We start from the raw sequence: 16,837 nt of genomic DNA on the forward strand, positions 1-16,837 counted from the left end.
CTTTGAGGGCTGCAGCTCCTCACACGTCTCACAGTTTGCGCTAAAACTGAGCAGCTGCGCTGTGTCCTGTGCATTTGTTTCTCATCCAGTTATTATGAAAAAAAGCAAATTTCTATGTCTTCTGCTGCAGCTCGAGTATCTGCGTTACCTTTTCACCAGAAGATGAACTGTGACGTAGAAAGGGAAGACTGTCTTCTTTTCTATTTGACAGGGATTTTAGAGGCTTTCAGGTTGGAGCACAGACTGCAGAACAGTGGAATAAAATGTCACGTCTTGATCATGTGGCCAGATAAAAAACAAAACAAAATATTGGTCTCTGATAATCATAAGTGGGCCGGACCAAACATGGCCGGATCCAGCCCGCGGGCCGTAGTTTGCTCACCCCTGGTGTAGGCCCTTAAAGTTTTCTTGCTGATCTTTTCTTTTGTAATATATCTATTTAGTTGTATTTTTAATGTCAAATGTAGGGGTTTTATCTACTCAAAGGCTCCACTCAACGTAATGAAAATGTTGAAAAGCTTGAGGTGGAAAGAATGTGTATTTCTACTCAGTTTTACCTCTAAAGCTTCTTAGTTAATTCAATGCAAATGACTCAAATTTTCTTTTTAAAGCTGTTTGGGCTTAATCCCAAATGTTCTAATGTGCCTTTCGAGTAACAATGAACTCTGGACTTTTTCTGTCTTCTATACAAAATGCAATTAAAAAGAGCCTGTTGGGGAACTTTAGAATGTATCTTTTTAGTTTTCTGCAGAAACAGCTTGACTAAAATCCACTAAATCTTCACCAAGTCTGGTATTTGGAACAAACCAACTTACCAAAAAAGTATGCATATGTCACTCTGTACCCATTTTTACCAGTAGCCCTAACAAAGCTGACCTTTAAAAAAGGTGTCATAAAAAAGTTGTTAAAATTATGATTTTGCAGGATTATGCCTCTTACCTGTCACTGCAGTGTGAGGTTGAGAGGCACTGGAAAGGACAAGAAGGGTCTGCTCCTCTTAAGGAAGGCTTTATGGAGGTGTAAAGTCCTTTCATCTTGTCTTGAAGATAGTACATCTGATTTTTCTCTGTAGTCATAAAACAGTCCAGAGTTCATCTCTTTTTTGGAAATTGACTCAGTTAAGAAGGGACAACATGCTTGTCCATACCATCCTAACTTGATCTGCAAGATTTGTTAAATTTTCAATTAAAGTACGGAGGGAACATGAAAATAACAAATAAAGACTTAGACAAAAGTTTTCAGCAGCAGCTAGAGTAGATAAGAGATGTTCTTTAAAGTTGAGAATAATTCTCAACATTCTCAGAGAGTCAAAATTGATCTCTGAGGTGTTTATTTCTTTGAAATGCTGGAACTCATCAATATCTTAAACTATCCTCCTTACTTTTTTTGTTCTTAAAACAAATTAAAGTTTTATATCAGTTGTTTGTGCCAAAAAAGACTCAATCTGTAAAAAGAAGGTGCTGAGGGGATGCAGCACCTCTTACTGGCAAGAAATTGGGACTACACAAGAATCAAAAACTAAAAAGTATTTTTGAACCTTAACAGTAATTTTTAGCTTTTACAAAGAAATTACTAACTTTTGGTAAGTTATTGCACAAAAGCCCATTTTCTTTTTTCATTAGGTGTTGAGATTTCTAAATATAAGCTGAAATGTGCTGAAAACGTGCATTATAACCCTTGAGCTTTAACCATAAAAATGTCCTATTCATTTATTTTTTTGGACAAATGAGGTAAACGATGGGTTTTGGATTTGTTTATATTTGAATCCCATTTTAATACCACTTTTTGGGGTTTATACTACATAACAAGGTAGATTACAGAATCTTAAAATCTGTTGAAGATTATCTCAAAATAATCTCAAGATTATCTGTCCCCTTCACTTCCAAGTACTGTACTTGGGACTCAGCTGTATTTCTGTCACATATTAAGCTTGTGCAGATGTGAACATTTTGGCATTGCTGTCTATCTACAGGCACTTCATTAAAAAAACAAAAAAAAAACATATATATATATATATATATATATATATATATATATTTTACAGGAACATGTGTGAAGAATATGAACTGGAAACCCCAAGGTCAAAATGGGAAACACCTCCGAAGGTGGTAGAGAATGAGAGGGCAAAGATCCTGTGGGACTTCCAGATCCAGACTGATAGGATGGTAATGGCGAACCAACCAGACATTGTAGTGGTGGATAAAGAACAGAGGAAAGCAGTTGTGGTGGATGTGGCAGTGCCAAGCGATGGGAACATCAGGAAGAAGGAACATGAGAAACTGGAGAAATACCAGGGACTCAGAGAAGAACTGGAGAAAGCATGGAAAGTGAAGGTGACAGTGGTGCCTGTGGTAATTGGAGCACTCGGGGCAGTAACCCCCAAGCTGGAGGAGTGGCTATAACAGATACCTGGAAAGACCTCAGACCTCTCAGTCCAGAAAAGCGCAGTGCTAGGAACAGCTAAGATACTGTGCAGGACCCTCAAGCTCCCAGGCCTCTGGTAGAGGACCCAAGCTTGGAGGAGAAACCACCCGCGGAGGGTGAGAGGGGTGTTTTTTTTATTTTTTTTATATATATATATATATATACATATAGTTATTGGGGGTATTGTTGTGGAAATACTTTATAGTATTTTATTCTATAAAGCGTCATAATTTTAATCATAGTTTTTTTTAAATAAACCTTTTTGTTTACCTTAACTTTTTGTTTAAAAAGGCTACATAATATAATATGAAATAAGAAAAAGCAGAATGTATACAAATACAATAACTTGTGCAAAGTGTTAATGTCATGAACCAAATGCAGGAGACCAGGAGATCAGTGGCTGGCACTTAAGACTTTACTAAGTAAACTTAAAGCAAGCAAACCATGGCAAAAGGGAGAAACAGCAGAAGACCTGAGCAAACTGAACTGAAGACACCTGTGGATAATTATCAAATGAAACCAGGTGAGACTGACAAAACCAGAAAACAGAACATGACCCAACTGATCCGAAACAAACCAAATGGCGCACAGTCCTCACGGTTAATCATTAGAGGACAGCTTTGTTCTGCACCCACTGCCAGATTTTCCCTTTAAATATCCTGAAAGGTTAGTTCAGGGAAAAAAAAGTTATTTCTGTGGGTGGTGAGTAAGTGGGATGGTTTTATATGTAAAACAAAAACTGTTCTTAAGAAAAGCCCAATGTGAACTCCTTCATTTCTAGCTCTGCCCAAACATGCGCGCAGACGCTGCAGACGCGGATCCGCAGACCGACTTCTTCGAAGAATCCACTGCGTTCCTGGGACAATGGGGCCGCTTCCAGAAGCAGGTGTTTTTCGCTCTCTGCCTCAGCACAGTCCCCAACGGATTGATCGTCATGAGCATCGTCTTCCTCGCGGACACGCCGCCTCACCACTGCCTCGTCCCCGCGCATCTCAACCTGACAGCCGCGTGGAGGAACGCCAGCATCCCGCTGGAGGGCGGCGCGCGCACCCCCTCCAGGTGCTCCAGGTACAGACTGGAAGACTTGCTGAGTTTCTCGGAGGGTAACCTGCTGCCCGGCGTGGACGTCAATCTGTCCACCGTGCCCACGGAGGGATGCTTTGACGGGTGGGAGTACGACCACAGTGTCTACAAATCTACCATCATTTCTGAGGTGTGTGTCCACCTTTAGCTCAATCCAGAAAGGGCTGATGGATGTTCTCAAAGGCTTTTGAGCCACAATTGGATTACTTTAGTAAAGCACCAAATATAACTTTCATTTTTTATTAGTTTATTTGATACATAAAGTGGTATCTGGTCCAAAACTGGTTAACTTTCAACATTAAGGATTAAAATGATTTGAACAAAATTCTTTTTATTAACTATTTTTGTGTTAATTTAAATAATTGAAATCATCACATAAAAAAAACAAAATTGACTTTTAAAGCAAAAAAGGGATAGGATGATGTATGTTTTCTTCCCCACTTTCAAGCTATTTATTAAATCTATTTTGATGAATTTAATATTTATTTCTCAACTACTTACTAATAATCAAATTATTTACATGGGTAAGAGTTTAAGAAGTATTTTCCAATCAATTTCATGACTAATTATCCTAAATTTGAGATTTCTGTGCATACATTTATTTCTGTTTGTCTTCTTTAGTTTAAGTTATTTATTTTTTGATTGCTTGAAATAAGCCATTTCCAAATCCAAAACGTGTCTTGCAGTGGGATCTGGTGTGTGATGACAGCTGGAAGAATCCAATGACTTCTTCTGTCTTCTTCTGTGGTGTTCTCACAGGGTCCTTCCTTTCAGGGCAACTGTCTGACAGGTTGTATGCAAAAGAGGACATGCTGAACCCTTGTGCTATCTTAGATGACCCCACCCTTCCATTGACGTGTTCTCCCTACCATGACAAAGGTGGTTAAAGGGGTAAAGATTTCATGTTATCCATGGACACCAGTGCAGATCACAAATCATTGAAGAAAAAAGGTTCAGAGCACTGTCTAGTGGGTCTAGATGACCCAACTCCCAATGTTAAAGTGCCTAGGATAGCACAAGGGTTACAGAAGTTTTGATATCAATGTATCACCTACTAAAAAAGGCTGGAGCAGGCTGACATTAATTAGGGCATGTGAAAGGCATAATTAAATAAATTAATGGCATAAAGATAAGGATAAAAGGCATTGTAAAATAATGGAACTTTTTTAAATTTACAATGCTTAGTGCAATGTTCCTTAATCCTGCCAAAGGATACACTGACCTGCATGTGTTTTATGGTATCCTGTTTAAAAACTCCTGATTCAGCTCATGTCACGCAGCAGTTGTTTGAGGAGCGTGGGTGAAAAATGTTAAGTTTTAGTGATGGTTGGTAATCAAAATGCACCAAAAGCATGAGCACACAAACTGATAAAACCTTTTTTCATGATCTTTTTTTTTTTTTTAATCTGCTACACTTTCCACTTCTTAAAAAAAAAAACTTGCTTCGTGCAGCAGCCAAAGCAGATAAGGGAGTTAAGATTATAAATTAATTGCAAGTGTTGCATAATAAAAAAATCTAAAATGTCTAAATACATTTTTATATAGACAAATGGAGGGAATTATTAAAACATTTTAAACATTTAAACTTTTTGAATTAGGGTTAAAAAAAATAAAAGAAAATGTTCAATGTAGAAGATTTTCTCCTTTTTTCTGACAATTTCAGGTATGGAAGAAAAATAGTCATGTTTGCCACCATAGTTATCCAGACTGTTGCCACATTCGTCCAAGCTTTCTCTACAAGTTGGGCCATGTTTTGCGCATTTTTCTTCTTTGTTGGGGGTGGAAATATCTCCAACTACGTAACTGCATTTGTATTGGGTATGTTTTTTGTTTTGTTTCCATTTCTCAGTCATTATGATCTAAAGAAAAGCAGAGGTTTAAATGTTAATTGTTCTTCAAATCTTGTCTCAAGGAGCGGAAATATTGGTCCCACGTATTCGGACCATTTTCTCCACTGCTGGAGTGAGTCTGTTCTTCGCACTGGGATACATGCTACTGCCGCTGCTTGCTTTCCTTATTAGAGACTGGAGGATGCTCCTCTTTGGCCTGACGGTACCCGGATGTCTCTGTGCTCCTCTCTGGTGGTAGGTAGGTGTGTGTTGGCGTGTTTTCTGGGTTTAGTTGTTTGCTGCAAAACTGACCTTCTTAGCTGGTGTAAAGTGTGTGTTTGTGACCATTTTCATGAAAAAATGTGTTGAGTTTCTTATTAAATTAAAAAACAAAATATCAGAATTTTTTAAAATCAAGCTTCAGTTCAGCAAAGGGGAAATTCCATATAAAAGAGTCATCTCAAAATTTGACTAACCTTTCAACCTTTTCTTTTTTTTTTTACAATCGTCGAACATAAAAACTGGATTGTTTTATCCAAATCTTGGTTGAATTTTAGTAGTTGTAGAAGATTCAGAAAATTCGAAGTTTAAGGATTTATTCTAAAAAACAAATCAGACTTTGCTGACTCCCACAAATGCTACAAAGCTGAGTAAAGTTGTGTCATTGTGATTAAAACCGTTTAAATTCACAATTTAAACATTATATTTACAATGCGTCATTGTTGATATAAAATCACTGGCATTTATTTGTTTAGATGACAACTGTTTAAAAATAGTAAAATGGATTAAAAAAGGTACACATTTCCACAAGCTTTGACTCATCTCAGAAGTGTCCCATAGAAGTTTTTAGCAATAGAGATGGCGAGGAGTTCATCACTCTGTTAAAAACTTGCCAAAAAGGTTTGGTTTCAGTTTTAGGTCCTAAGATCCAGAAGGTCCTTGGTCTTCCCTTTAGTTCTGGAAACCAGGACTGTTCTGTCTTCTGAAATCTGTCTCCAGATCGGAGTATTTGGTCTGGAAGATTAACCCCACTGATCCTGCAGGTGGTGTCTTAAATATTAGGCCACTCAGGTATAAATGCGGGTCAGCCAAACTTCAGTCGGCTCATTAACTCTAGTTAAGTGGAAAACCATCCACTGATCGAACTAGAGAAAGATCACATTGGTGTGTGTTCAGAGGTCAAGACGAGGCAGCACTTTTGGCAGCATGGGATTGATTGGTGCTTAAAAGACAACTAAAACTATAAAGATGAACAGGATTTCAAAGTTCTTTTAGCTCTTCATAAGTCTTTTAAATTATTGCTCAGAGGTTTTCGTTTTTCAGTTGTCCTAAAGTTGAGGATTAAACCTCTTGGTGAGTCCTCGGTCCACCATCATGTCCTCATCTGTGGAACATCAGTCTGTCAGAGAATATCATCGCTGTAGACTGGTGTTTTGAAAAGAGGCTTAAAAATGATTTTTTATTTCTTTTTCAAAGCATAAAATTGACATTTTTCTTTAATGTGACCTTTTCTGTTGATTTGACTACTGATGAAAATTTAGCTCTCTTTAATGAAATCACTTTATAATGCTACTATTATTTTTAAATATTTCTTTAGCTGTTTTTTTTTTTTAAAGATTTTCATAAACTATAGACATGAACCCTGTGTTTCCTCATACGGGATCTGGGGGTTTGGCCTCCTCCATCTGGGGGGGGTCGTTGCTCTAGCGCTTGCCCTTGTCTGGGGGCCCTGGCCTGTGGCTTGCTGTGGTCACTGGCCTCCCATGATCTGTTGGGTTGCTGTGGCAATGTTGTCTATGATCAAATGCAATTGTTCATGTTTATTAGAGACAAGGGTATTATGTTTTGGATCAAATTAGTGGGGTGGGGGCCTGTGTGTATGTGATGAGTGTCATGTTTTAGATTTTTGTAAAAGGTTTTCTTTATTCGATGTGGATTTTCTTTTACATGAAGCCATGTTTTGGAGATGGCGTGAAAGCATAAGAGGCTCACCAAATATAGTTAGCTTTGAATTTAAAATGATACATAATTCATATCAACATATATTAAAAAGGTTTGAACATTTCAGCAAGCCATTGGCCAGGTGTTTTTATGTGAAATTTTAAATCAAGTCACTGTTTTCTTTCTCACAGAAAGTATATTCATTTGGCTATTTATTTATTTTTTGGGTGAATACCAAGAAATCTACAGAAAATGCACAAAGACTGAATGTTGTAGACGCAATTTCTGTTTTTATCTACTGTTCCCGCTCATGTTGATGTTGCAGGTTCATCCCGGAATCTCCTCGATGGCTGCTCTCTCAGGGAAGGGAGGATGAGGCAGAGGCCATTATTAGAAAGGCTGCTGAGATAAACAATGTGGAGCCTCCAACAGTCATCTTTGCTTCTTCATTGAAGGTGAAAGCATCTTTTTCTGCCACAATGAACAGCTTTGAAGTTGGCGAATAGTGACGCTTGCTTTTGTTTAGCACACAGTTGAGAAATGACACCCCCCCACCCCCACGGTCATTACTTAAAGACCACCTCCAATGAAAATTGTGGTTTTTGGTCATTTGAACATATTCCTCTGTGGCATTTTTGTGATGATGGAGGACATGTATAAAGAAAATTAGCTTAAAATTTCATTTCTGGGTATTTGTGAATTGTTGTGAATCAGGAGCCGACTAAAGATGGAAAGCTCTTCTAGTTGTTGCATAAAAACTACAACTGGTGGGCCACAAGCTTCCTGCACCGCTCCACTCTGATGCATTCACTTTCAGACAAATGGGTCCATTAATGTCTTCATTTTTCTAGTCTGAGCTGGCATCTGAATCACAACTGTATGACTAGATGGCTCCAAAATGGCATGTCATTTCTGTTACACTGCTAATGTTAGCTTGGGATTGTGAGGGGATGTAAGATAGCAGGAGCGCATGTAAACAGATGGATGATGGGAAGTAGGGCTGGGCTAATTATGGACCAATGGTCCTGCCCACAACTCAAATGAATCCTGATGAACTCTTGCTGCTTTGCAGAAACTATGTCCATGGAAAATAGTTTTATTTATTTTGGTTTTAGCTAAAAACGGCATAATCATAATTAAAAGACCAATGGGAACGCTTACCCATTGATGACCTCACCCTTACATTGAGGTGTTCTCCCTACCATTATAAAGGTGGAAAGATTTCATGTAATCCATGGACACCAGTGAAGATCACAAATCATTGAAAAAAAAAGGTTCAGCGCTCTGTCTAGTGGGTCTAGATGACCCAACTCCCAATGTTAAAGTGCCTAGGATAGCACAATAATCCTTGTGCTATCTTAGGCACTTTAACATGGCTCAAAAGATAGTTAAAGTGTGACTAAAAAGTTTGCACCAAATGCATATCTTACAAATACTGCAAATGTTTCATTGCATCTTAAAAGTAAAAAAGTCACGAAACTTAGGCAAACATTAAGTGAAACAAAAATAAATGAACATTAATTGCATACAAGAACATTGCAAACTAAATTGGTTTTCTGCAAGACACTTGTTCTGCTGCACTTGAGTGTTCATGATGTCCTCATGATGTCTTAAACTTAAAGGAAGCAGGACATTTAAAGTTGAACTTTAGACCACAATGTTGGTTAAAGGCTAACAACCATTTGCCAGCATTTCAATTTGCAAGTTAATATTGCACCAAAGCACTATCATTATGCTGGCAATGCCTACATTTAATGAAAAAAAGAACAACTCATCAATCAATTTATTATTTGTATAGCATAGGCAACCAAAATGCTTAACATAAAATCAGAACCAATATGATACAATAAAGAAACAATGACATCAGTTAAACAATAAAAGCAATAAAATTAACAAGCCGACCCACCAAATCTGCTCATTGGAGTTAAAAGCCTGAATAAGCCTGATTTTAAAAGTGTCTTAAAATTACCGACAGTTCTGGCAGACCTTACAGAAAAGGGGGGAGCATTTCAGAGTTTAGGGGCTGGAACTGAAAAGGCTCTGTCTCCCAGCACAAGCAGAGTCCTGGGAACCATTAAAAGCATTTAATCTTCAGATCTTAGGACTCGATGAGGACAATAAAAATGTAACAGCTCAGAGAGATAGAGGTGCCAGACCATTCAATCATTTAAAAAGAAGTCAGAAGTAAAATCTTAAAAATGATTGTAAAAGACACAGACAGCCAGTGAAGAGAGCGTAAAAGTGGAGTAACATGCTCACACCATCTGGTACCTGTTAACAGGGGGGGGCCGCAGAATTTTTAACAAGCTGGAGGCGGCGGAGCAGAGACTGGTCAATGCCACTGTACAGAGAGCTACAGTAGTCCAGTCTGGAGAAGATTAAAGCATGATTATGATTAAAGCATGGCTCATGAACTGCAGAACCAAAGTTAAAAGGAATGTGTGATTTGGAGAGAGGTGTTAATTTTTATTATCTGCTGATCCAGGATGTTAGAGATCGTGAAACTAAGCCAGAGGAGGAGCCGCAAAAACCACCAAAAATTGGAAAAGTGCACAAAAACATAAAAATGTATCAAAATCATATGAAATTCAAATTGTAACGTTGAATAATGGAAAAAGGAAAAGTAATTTGCTAGAAAATTTGACTCTTGTTTATTTTGCTGCAAACATTTATTCTAAAGTAAATATTTTTAGATCCTGTTAATATATTTTTTTTTTTTTTAGGTTTTTCAGTTAACGATTAAAAAGCAGGTTTTCATCAGACGGAGTTCACTTTCACACATCTTTATAATTTTTCATTGTCTGAGGGACAATTGACAAGATTTAAACAACTATGTGTGCAAGCATATTTTATTTTGATGCCATCTCCTTGAGGGGTAAAAAAGCAACAGGCCGTTGTTATGCAAGATGCATTTATTTTATTTTCTAGTTTGGCAAAATGTAACAATTGAGATCTTCTAACTAATAAGCACGTTCTTTTTTTCATTTAATTTTTTTCAATGAAAATGTCAACATTTTAATTAAACATGAATGCTTCTCCTTCTGTTGGCAGACCAGCTGCTTCCTTATCCAGCTGGTTTTTGTCACATGATGCAACATGTGAACTTTATTCTAGAAAGCAAACTGCCTCAAACTACATTATGACATTTACTCTGTGCTGACACACTGTACTACCCTTTGCCTGTTATACAAAAGACATTAAAGTTAAAGTGTAATGAACTTACAAATACTTTGGCCTAACACAACTCTGTCCTGTTACATCAAGATGCTTTTAAAACTAGTAGAATAATGTGAATATATTAATTATTGCACTGTAATATTTCTTATTGTTGGGAGATCAGTTCATTTTTTTCCTTCTTTTTAATAAATGTATTTGTGCTTAAAATAACGTAGATCTAAGTTTGGACATTTCTGTTTGTGTTGTTTCTCATAAAATACTCAGGAAATGGCCATGTATCTAAAGCATTTACCTTTTTTTAAACTGTAAAAGTTTGTGCTGTTCCTCATGTTCTGCTGTCGCACAGAATGAAGAGGAGCCTGAGAAGACGAGGGCCCTTAACATCTGTGACCTGCTTCACTCCCGAAACATCCGCTGGATCTCAATCACGCTGTGGCTGGTCTGGTGAGTCCCTGCTGTCCCAGTTGACCTCCACATTCCATAACAAAAAACAACCTGGAGCTCGTACTGTACGAGCTCGAGTCAGGTTTACTGCTGCTCATTGCCTGTTCAGGCATGATCTGCACCCCACACGCCGACCTGTTCAACTAACGACAAATAATGAGCTGTCAGGTGCTATGAAGCCTGCAGCAAAGATCAAAACCACTTTTTATATAGTATCACAGTAGGACCAGCTTGGAATAGTGGGTCTTGAGGGATTTTTTTTTCTGTTATGAAAGGAACAACATTTTAGAAAAGAATACCACTGATGTGTCTTTTATTTCAAATTTAATTTCTTGCGTGTTTGTAACATCAAGCTTTGGTTGTTCCAGATTTTGTGTTCAAGCAAAACTAAAGTTTGTTTCCATGTGAAAAAGTTAAACATTACATCAGTTGCAGTTAATTTTTCAATAAATATTGAGTTTGGCCGATGACTTTACTTCACTGCTCAATTTTGGAAACTGGAAATTTGAGTTTGACACCCCTGTTTTACACTAACCCTCCTATTATCCTTGGGATCAATTTGACCCCATTTCATGTTTATCATTTAAAAAATAATAGGTGACTTTTTTTTGTCATAATCGGGGTGTCAGTGGCTCAGGCGGTTAAGCAGGTTGTCCAATGATCGAAGGGTCGGCGTTTCGATCCTACAACTGTTGTTGTGTCCTTGGGCAAGACACTTCACCTTCCCTGCCTCCATTGGGGCTCCAGTGGAGAGTGAATGAATAATGGACACATTGTCAGCGCTTTAACCCTCATGCCATTTTATGGGGTTCAGACGACCCCACCCTTGCATTGATGTGTTATCCCTACCATGACGCAGGTGGATAAAGGGGAAGAGGATTTCATGTTATCCATGGATGCCAGTGAAGATCACAAATCACACATTGTTCTGACCATTGTGTCATTTTTTAAATTTTGCTTACTGTTGTTCATTTTTTTTAATCTTAATTGTTTTCTGTCGCACATTAGCACCGCAGCTATTCTGTGAAACTGCTCTGTTCACTGAATGAATACTCCTTAAGATCAATGAAGAAAAAAGGTTGGAGGTACTTTCCTGTGGGGTTCAGATGACCTCACTCCCAATGAGTTGAGCGCCTGGAAAAGCGCAGATCCATTGTTATATTTCATGACTTTTGCTAATTTGATGGGGACAACTGATTAAGCATTAGATTATTATGATTATAGTTTTTTTCAATGTGCTAAACACATATTGCATACAATGGTGTTCCTCGGGGGTCAGTTTGACCCCAGGCTGTTTTAGCTGTGTAAAACTTGCCTCTGTGTGTGTGACATGCCTACACCTGCAGGTGCAGAGTTGTTACTTTTGAGTTGATACTTAACAGGTGGGTGGGGAAAACAACTATTCCCACGAGAACTTTGCTACTTCTTCTCTTGTGGGCACCTAGGAAACAACTTGACTTAAAATCCTGCCAAAATGAGGAAGCCCATGTAGGCTTGTGAGTTGAAGACATCCAAGTCTTTCCAACTACGCATGCCTTCCTTCTAACATTGTCATCTCAAGTACATTATTTTCAATGTATGGTTATATGTAGAGCTTGAACAATGACTGTCTTAACCATGGCTGACTGTGTGTCTGGTGGGACACACTTAGCAGCACATCTATCCTGTTGTTGAAGTGGGTCGTGGGACCATAATTTTTCCTTTTTGGTGCTAATGTGACATTGTATGACCTACTGTAGTCATACCTGCTGAAATAGAACTGATATTTCCACCAAAAACAAACGGGGTCCATACTCTTGTGGTCATTAATGTTGTCCGTAAATTTGAGAAGATTTGTATGAAAACTTTTCAAGATACATTCATTCTAATTAAAAATTTTGGGCTGATGGTGGCGCTAGAAAACAGGTCAACTGATAGGTTTCATTATCAAGGGGTTATTTATGTATTCAAGAAATGATGTGCCTGACACAAAAACCTGGTCAACAGTTTTATGTAAATTATTTTCTGGAGGCAAACATCCCTGTGGTCAGATTTAACCCCAAGGCCAAAATTTGTCAGTAATATCTGAGGATAATCCAAGGGTTAAACTGCTTATAGTTTTGTAAATAAAATAATGAAAATTATACTGATGTTGATACAAATAAAAGTACATAAAAGAGGAAATGCATATAAAGTGAAGACAGCCACTTGAAATGTCAAATAATCTAATCACTTGGGTTAAAAAAAACAATGGAAATGACAATCACAGCTGACGGCTGTGATTGCCAAAAAATTCAAATATACTTTGGGAGTAACAAAACCAAAATCAAAACCCACTTCCTGAGTTGTGTTTTTATTTTAGTTTTTTAAAATGTTTTTGAGGAATGAAAAATGGAAAAAAAACTACATTGATCAATCGATCTATCCATTTCCCAACCTCCTATACTGGGATCACAAGGATGCTGGAGATGGGGTACTCCCTTGATGGGTCCCCAGTCCATCGCAGGGCCCCAGATTACTTTAAAAAGAAGATTACATCCTGATAACTCAAGTGCATGAGACACATGCTTTGTTTGGCAGAAGCTGCACATATTAATTTATGTTTTATTTAATTGCACTTTGTTTCCTGCAGGAACTCTCTTTCAATTTCTTACTTTGCCCTTTCTCTGAACACGGCAAACCTCATCGGGAATGTGTACTTCAACTGCTTCCTGTCTGCTTTGGTGGAGATCCCGGCCTACTCGCTGTCTTGGCTCATGTTCCGCTTTTGTCCTAGAAGATTCAGTATTTTCCCGATGCTCTTTATGGGTGGGGTGGTGTTACTCATTATTCATCTCCTCCCAACAGGTAGGACAATATTTCATCACAGGTCTAAAGTAAGTTTAGTATTGATTGTTGCATACAAGTTGAATGCTTTTTTTTTTTTTTTTTTTTTTTTTTTTTTAAATGTGCTGCCTTGCAGCTTTGGTTTACGTATCCATAACACTTGAGATGATCGGGAAGTTTGCAGTGACGACGGCCTATGCCCTCGTCTATGCATACACAGCAGAGGTCTACCCCACCGTCCTGAGGACCACAGCTTTGGCCTCCTGTTCTATGGCTTCCAGAATTGGTAGCATCATTTCTCCATTCTTTGTTTACCTGCGTAAGTATCATCCCAGTTTGGCAATCATTGTCTCCACTTGGAAATGTATCCCCCTACTATAAAGTTGATATGTTGTATTTTAAACACGCGCTATTTTTCTTTTCTCTATTCTTAGAATTTTCTTGATTTATGAAGTTTTCTATTATTTTTAACTAATAAAACTCCAGGTTTGTGAAGGACTGCCACTTTGGTCTTGATGCTTCTTCAGAATTCTTAAAAAGAGCAACCACCAGCTCACAAATATCACCTCTCAGTATTCCCCTTTAGTCTCCAATTAAGACTGTAAAAAAAACAAAACAAACAACCTTTGGTCTTATAAAGTACCATTAAAGAGCCTTTTGTTTTCACTGTCCACCCTTCTTCTGCTCTTTTTGCCACAGGAAACTATTCAGTTTCACTGCCTCACATCCTCATGGGAAGCCTAACTGTTCTGATGGGGTTGCTGAGTCTCCTGCTGCCTGAGACCCATGGAATGCCTCTGCCTGACACCATCACTCACATGCAGCGCTTTCCTGGGTACAGATGCTCCTCCCACACATCCGTCCTGAACTCCATCATTACTAAATATTTCCGAATGTACTTCAGTTCCTTGACATGGAAATGTTACATTTTCAGAAAAGTTTGGTTATTTTCAATGATTTCTGTGTTTTATAGACAAAAGAAATGGTTCTAAATGATTTTTCCAGCTTAACTTTAACTCCTAACTTGAATTTTGCTACAAAAAAACAAAAAAAAAGAAACAGAGGGGTGTTTTTGTAACCTTCACACAGATCTTCTCTTTGGCTGTTTGCGACTTTACATAATAAAGTGAACAATGTTCCAGATTCACACAAGTGATTCCAGCAAAGGCTGAGATCCAAGTGAGAACACAATGTTCTCTAACACGGCCTGCCACCTGCACACATCCAGCTTCACAGTGGGGCCTGACTGGACCCTGTTTGATGTACTTTCTTGAGAACACTCACCGCGAATAAACTCGAGCTAACAAGTTCAGAAGAGCATAAAACTGAAACCAATGGGGGATAATTTAACATTGTTTGATCCTGGGAAAGTCCATTGTTTTCCTTTTTGTCATTCAAGTTGAAAAGGTCCTCAAAATCAGTACGTTATGGACTAGTTCAGCTAATGAAAATGACCTCACAGTTTAATCAGATTTAGCTTTCTTGTTTTATACATTTTCTCCTAAGTCAAGTTTATTACAAAAAGGGTTGTCAATTTAAAGCATGCCGGTTCAAATGATAAAAGTAAATGTAAACATAAATGTGTAACATTAAATATTAAAGTGAATTCTAATTTTGAAATATTCCATTTAAGTGTACATTCACAAAAATGATTCTATAGACTTGAAGTTAGATTTATATTTAACTAGATTTTAGATTTGGGTTTATATTTAGCTTTTAATTTACATGCATGACCCTTTTAGATGTGGTCAGGTTTTACTTAAATGCAGTGAAAGGTTTGCAGAAAAATTTAACTTCAACTTGCTGTGCTTTAACAAACAATGACTTGTCATCTGTCCCTGTATATCAAATTTTATGTCAAAAGTAAACATTTAAACCTTTTTCAGTGATAAAACAAAATCCTGACGAATGGGCTGATCAGTAAAATGCTGCAGATGTTTGTCCGAAGCGTTCTAATTTAACCAAAAATGCAACTTGAAAATGCAACTGAACCAAAAATTTAGAATAGAAGATGAGTTAAGTGTTTTAAAAATAAGTCATTTTTCTATGAGAAGAACAGTAATTTATCAATTTGCTGGATGCTCTTACTGTTTATTGATGGGATAGAGGAAGTCTGATTTTTGCACAGTGGCAGTCATTTCTTAACTTTCTGAATTTTTTCTTTTTCTTTTTCAGGTGTTTTCGCAGAAAAGGCTACTGAGAGACAAAAGCAGCAGAAGAGAAAGCTCTTGAAGAAAAGTCTGAGCTCAACGATCAGCAGTGAAAACAAGCAGAGATGACGCCAAACGCGGTCGATGCACATTTTGATGAACTCATTTGTATATATTGCATTTTGCTAATCATGTAAAATGCTGGACATGACTTTTTACAATTTAAAAGCAAAAAATAAAATACAAATAATTTTATGAAAAATATAGATCAAACCAAATACCACACCATCTTCCCAATGGAGGTAAAAACTATAGAAGTAAAAAAATAAAAGAATTTGATGTCGGCGGTAGGTATCCATTCTCAGTATAGGGCTGAAGATAACTTCAGTGATTTATGGCTGAATAATAAAAGGAAAGATAAAAAGGGGCCATATCACTGAATTTCTTTAAAGTAAACTACCCAAAAAGGCACAAAAGGACAGCATATAATATAGAATTTTAGCAATAAGTGTTGTTGGGGGGGGGGGGGAACCAACCAACCAACCAACCAGGTTCTAACAAACCATAAACATGGAAGTTTATCTAATCATTTAAAAAATATACAGAAAAAACTTTATAAATATTTCTATTAACTAAATGTTATTAACATATTTCTGAGCCACATAATTAAAAGTTTTTTAGTGTTTATGTACAGATTGTTTAATAAAGAAATATTTTTACTATTGAATATTTGTCAGTAAGGTTTTGCTTCCAATTCTAGTCTGATAACTTATTGTGAAAAATAAAAACACACAAATACTTGTGGTTTTGATCAACGTGCTGTATTCATTTGTACAATAATACTTTAAAAGATGCACTTTTGAATCTTAATAATAAAATTTGATTTCATACAAATTTTGTCTATTTGCTTTCATTTTGAAAATTTGTAATTTGTAATTTAAAAAAAAAAGCAAGTTGGTGCTAATACTTGTGGTCATCACATGA

At 37.2% G+C, this 16,837-nt stretch overlaps 2 protein-coding genes across 4 annotated transcripts in view; one reads left to right on the forward strand and one right to left on the reverse strand.

The window, feature by feature from the left end:
• LOC101163192 (solute carrier family 22 member 4) overlaps positions 1-1,183 on the reverse strand; it is a 50,787-nt gene extending 49,604 nt beyond the window's left edge. Inside the window, exon 1 of the transcript XR_002291638.2 lies at positions 940-1,183. The gene's annotated coding sequence lies outside the window, so the exon portion shown is untranslated. The remainder of the gene's footprint in view (positions 1-939) is intronic.
• A 1,326-nt stretch (positions 1,184-2,509) lies between these two features.
• On the forward strand, positions 2,510-16,742 carry LOC101164991 (solute carrier family 22 member 5-like). Of its 3 annotated transcripts, none has more exons than XM_023962520.1 (11): positions 2,510-2,540; positions 3,206-3,637; positions 4,194-4,297; positions 5,171-5,325; positions 5,420-5,591; positions 7,603-7,732; positions 10,801-10,898; positions 13,510-13,724; positions 13,840-14,022; positions 14,403-14,538; positions 15,879-16,742. In XM_023962520.1, the coding sequence occupies exons 2-11, from the start codon at positions 3,218-3,220 to the stop codon at positions 15,901-15,903; spliced, it is 1,638 nt and encodes a 545-aa protein (XP_023818288.1). In that variant the 5' UTR covers positions 2,510-2,540; positions 3,206-3,217; the 3' UTR covers positions 15,904-16,742. The 3 variants fall into 3 exon arrangements, with proteins under 3 accessions (XP_023818288.1, XP_020564330.2, XP_023818287.1); XM_020708671.2 differs by lacking the exon at positions 2,510-2,540 and adding an exon at positions 2,688-2,947; XM_023962519.1 differs by lacking the exon at positions 2,510-2,540 and adding an exon at positions 2,977-3,090.
• Positions 16,743-16,837: the final 95 nt, after the last annotated feature.

Source organism: Oryzias latipes, chromosome 14, assembly GCF_002234675.1.
Source record: "Oryzias latipes chromosome 14, ASM223467v1".
Taxonomy (NCBI): Eukaryota; Metazoa; Chordata; class Actinopteri; order Beloniformes; family Adrianichthyidae; genus Oryzias; species Oryzias latipes.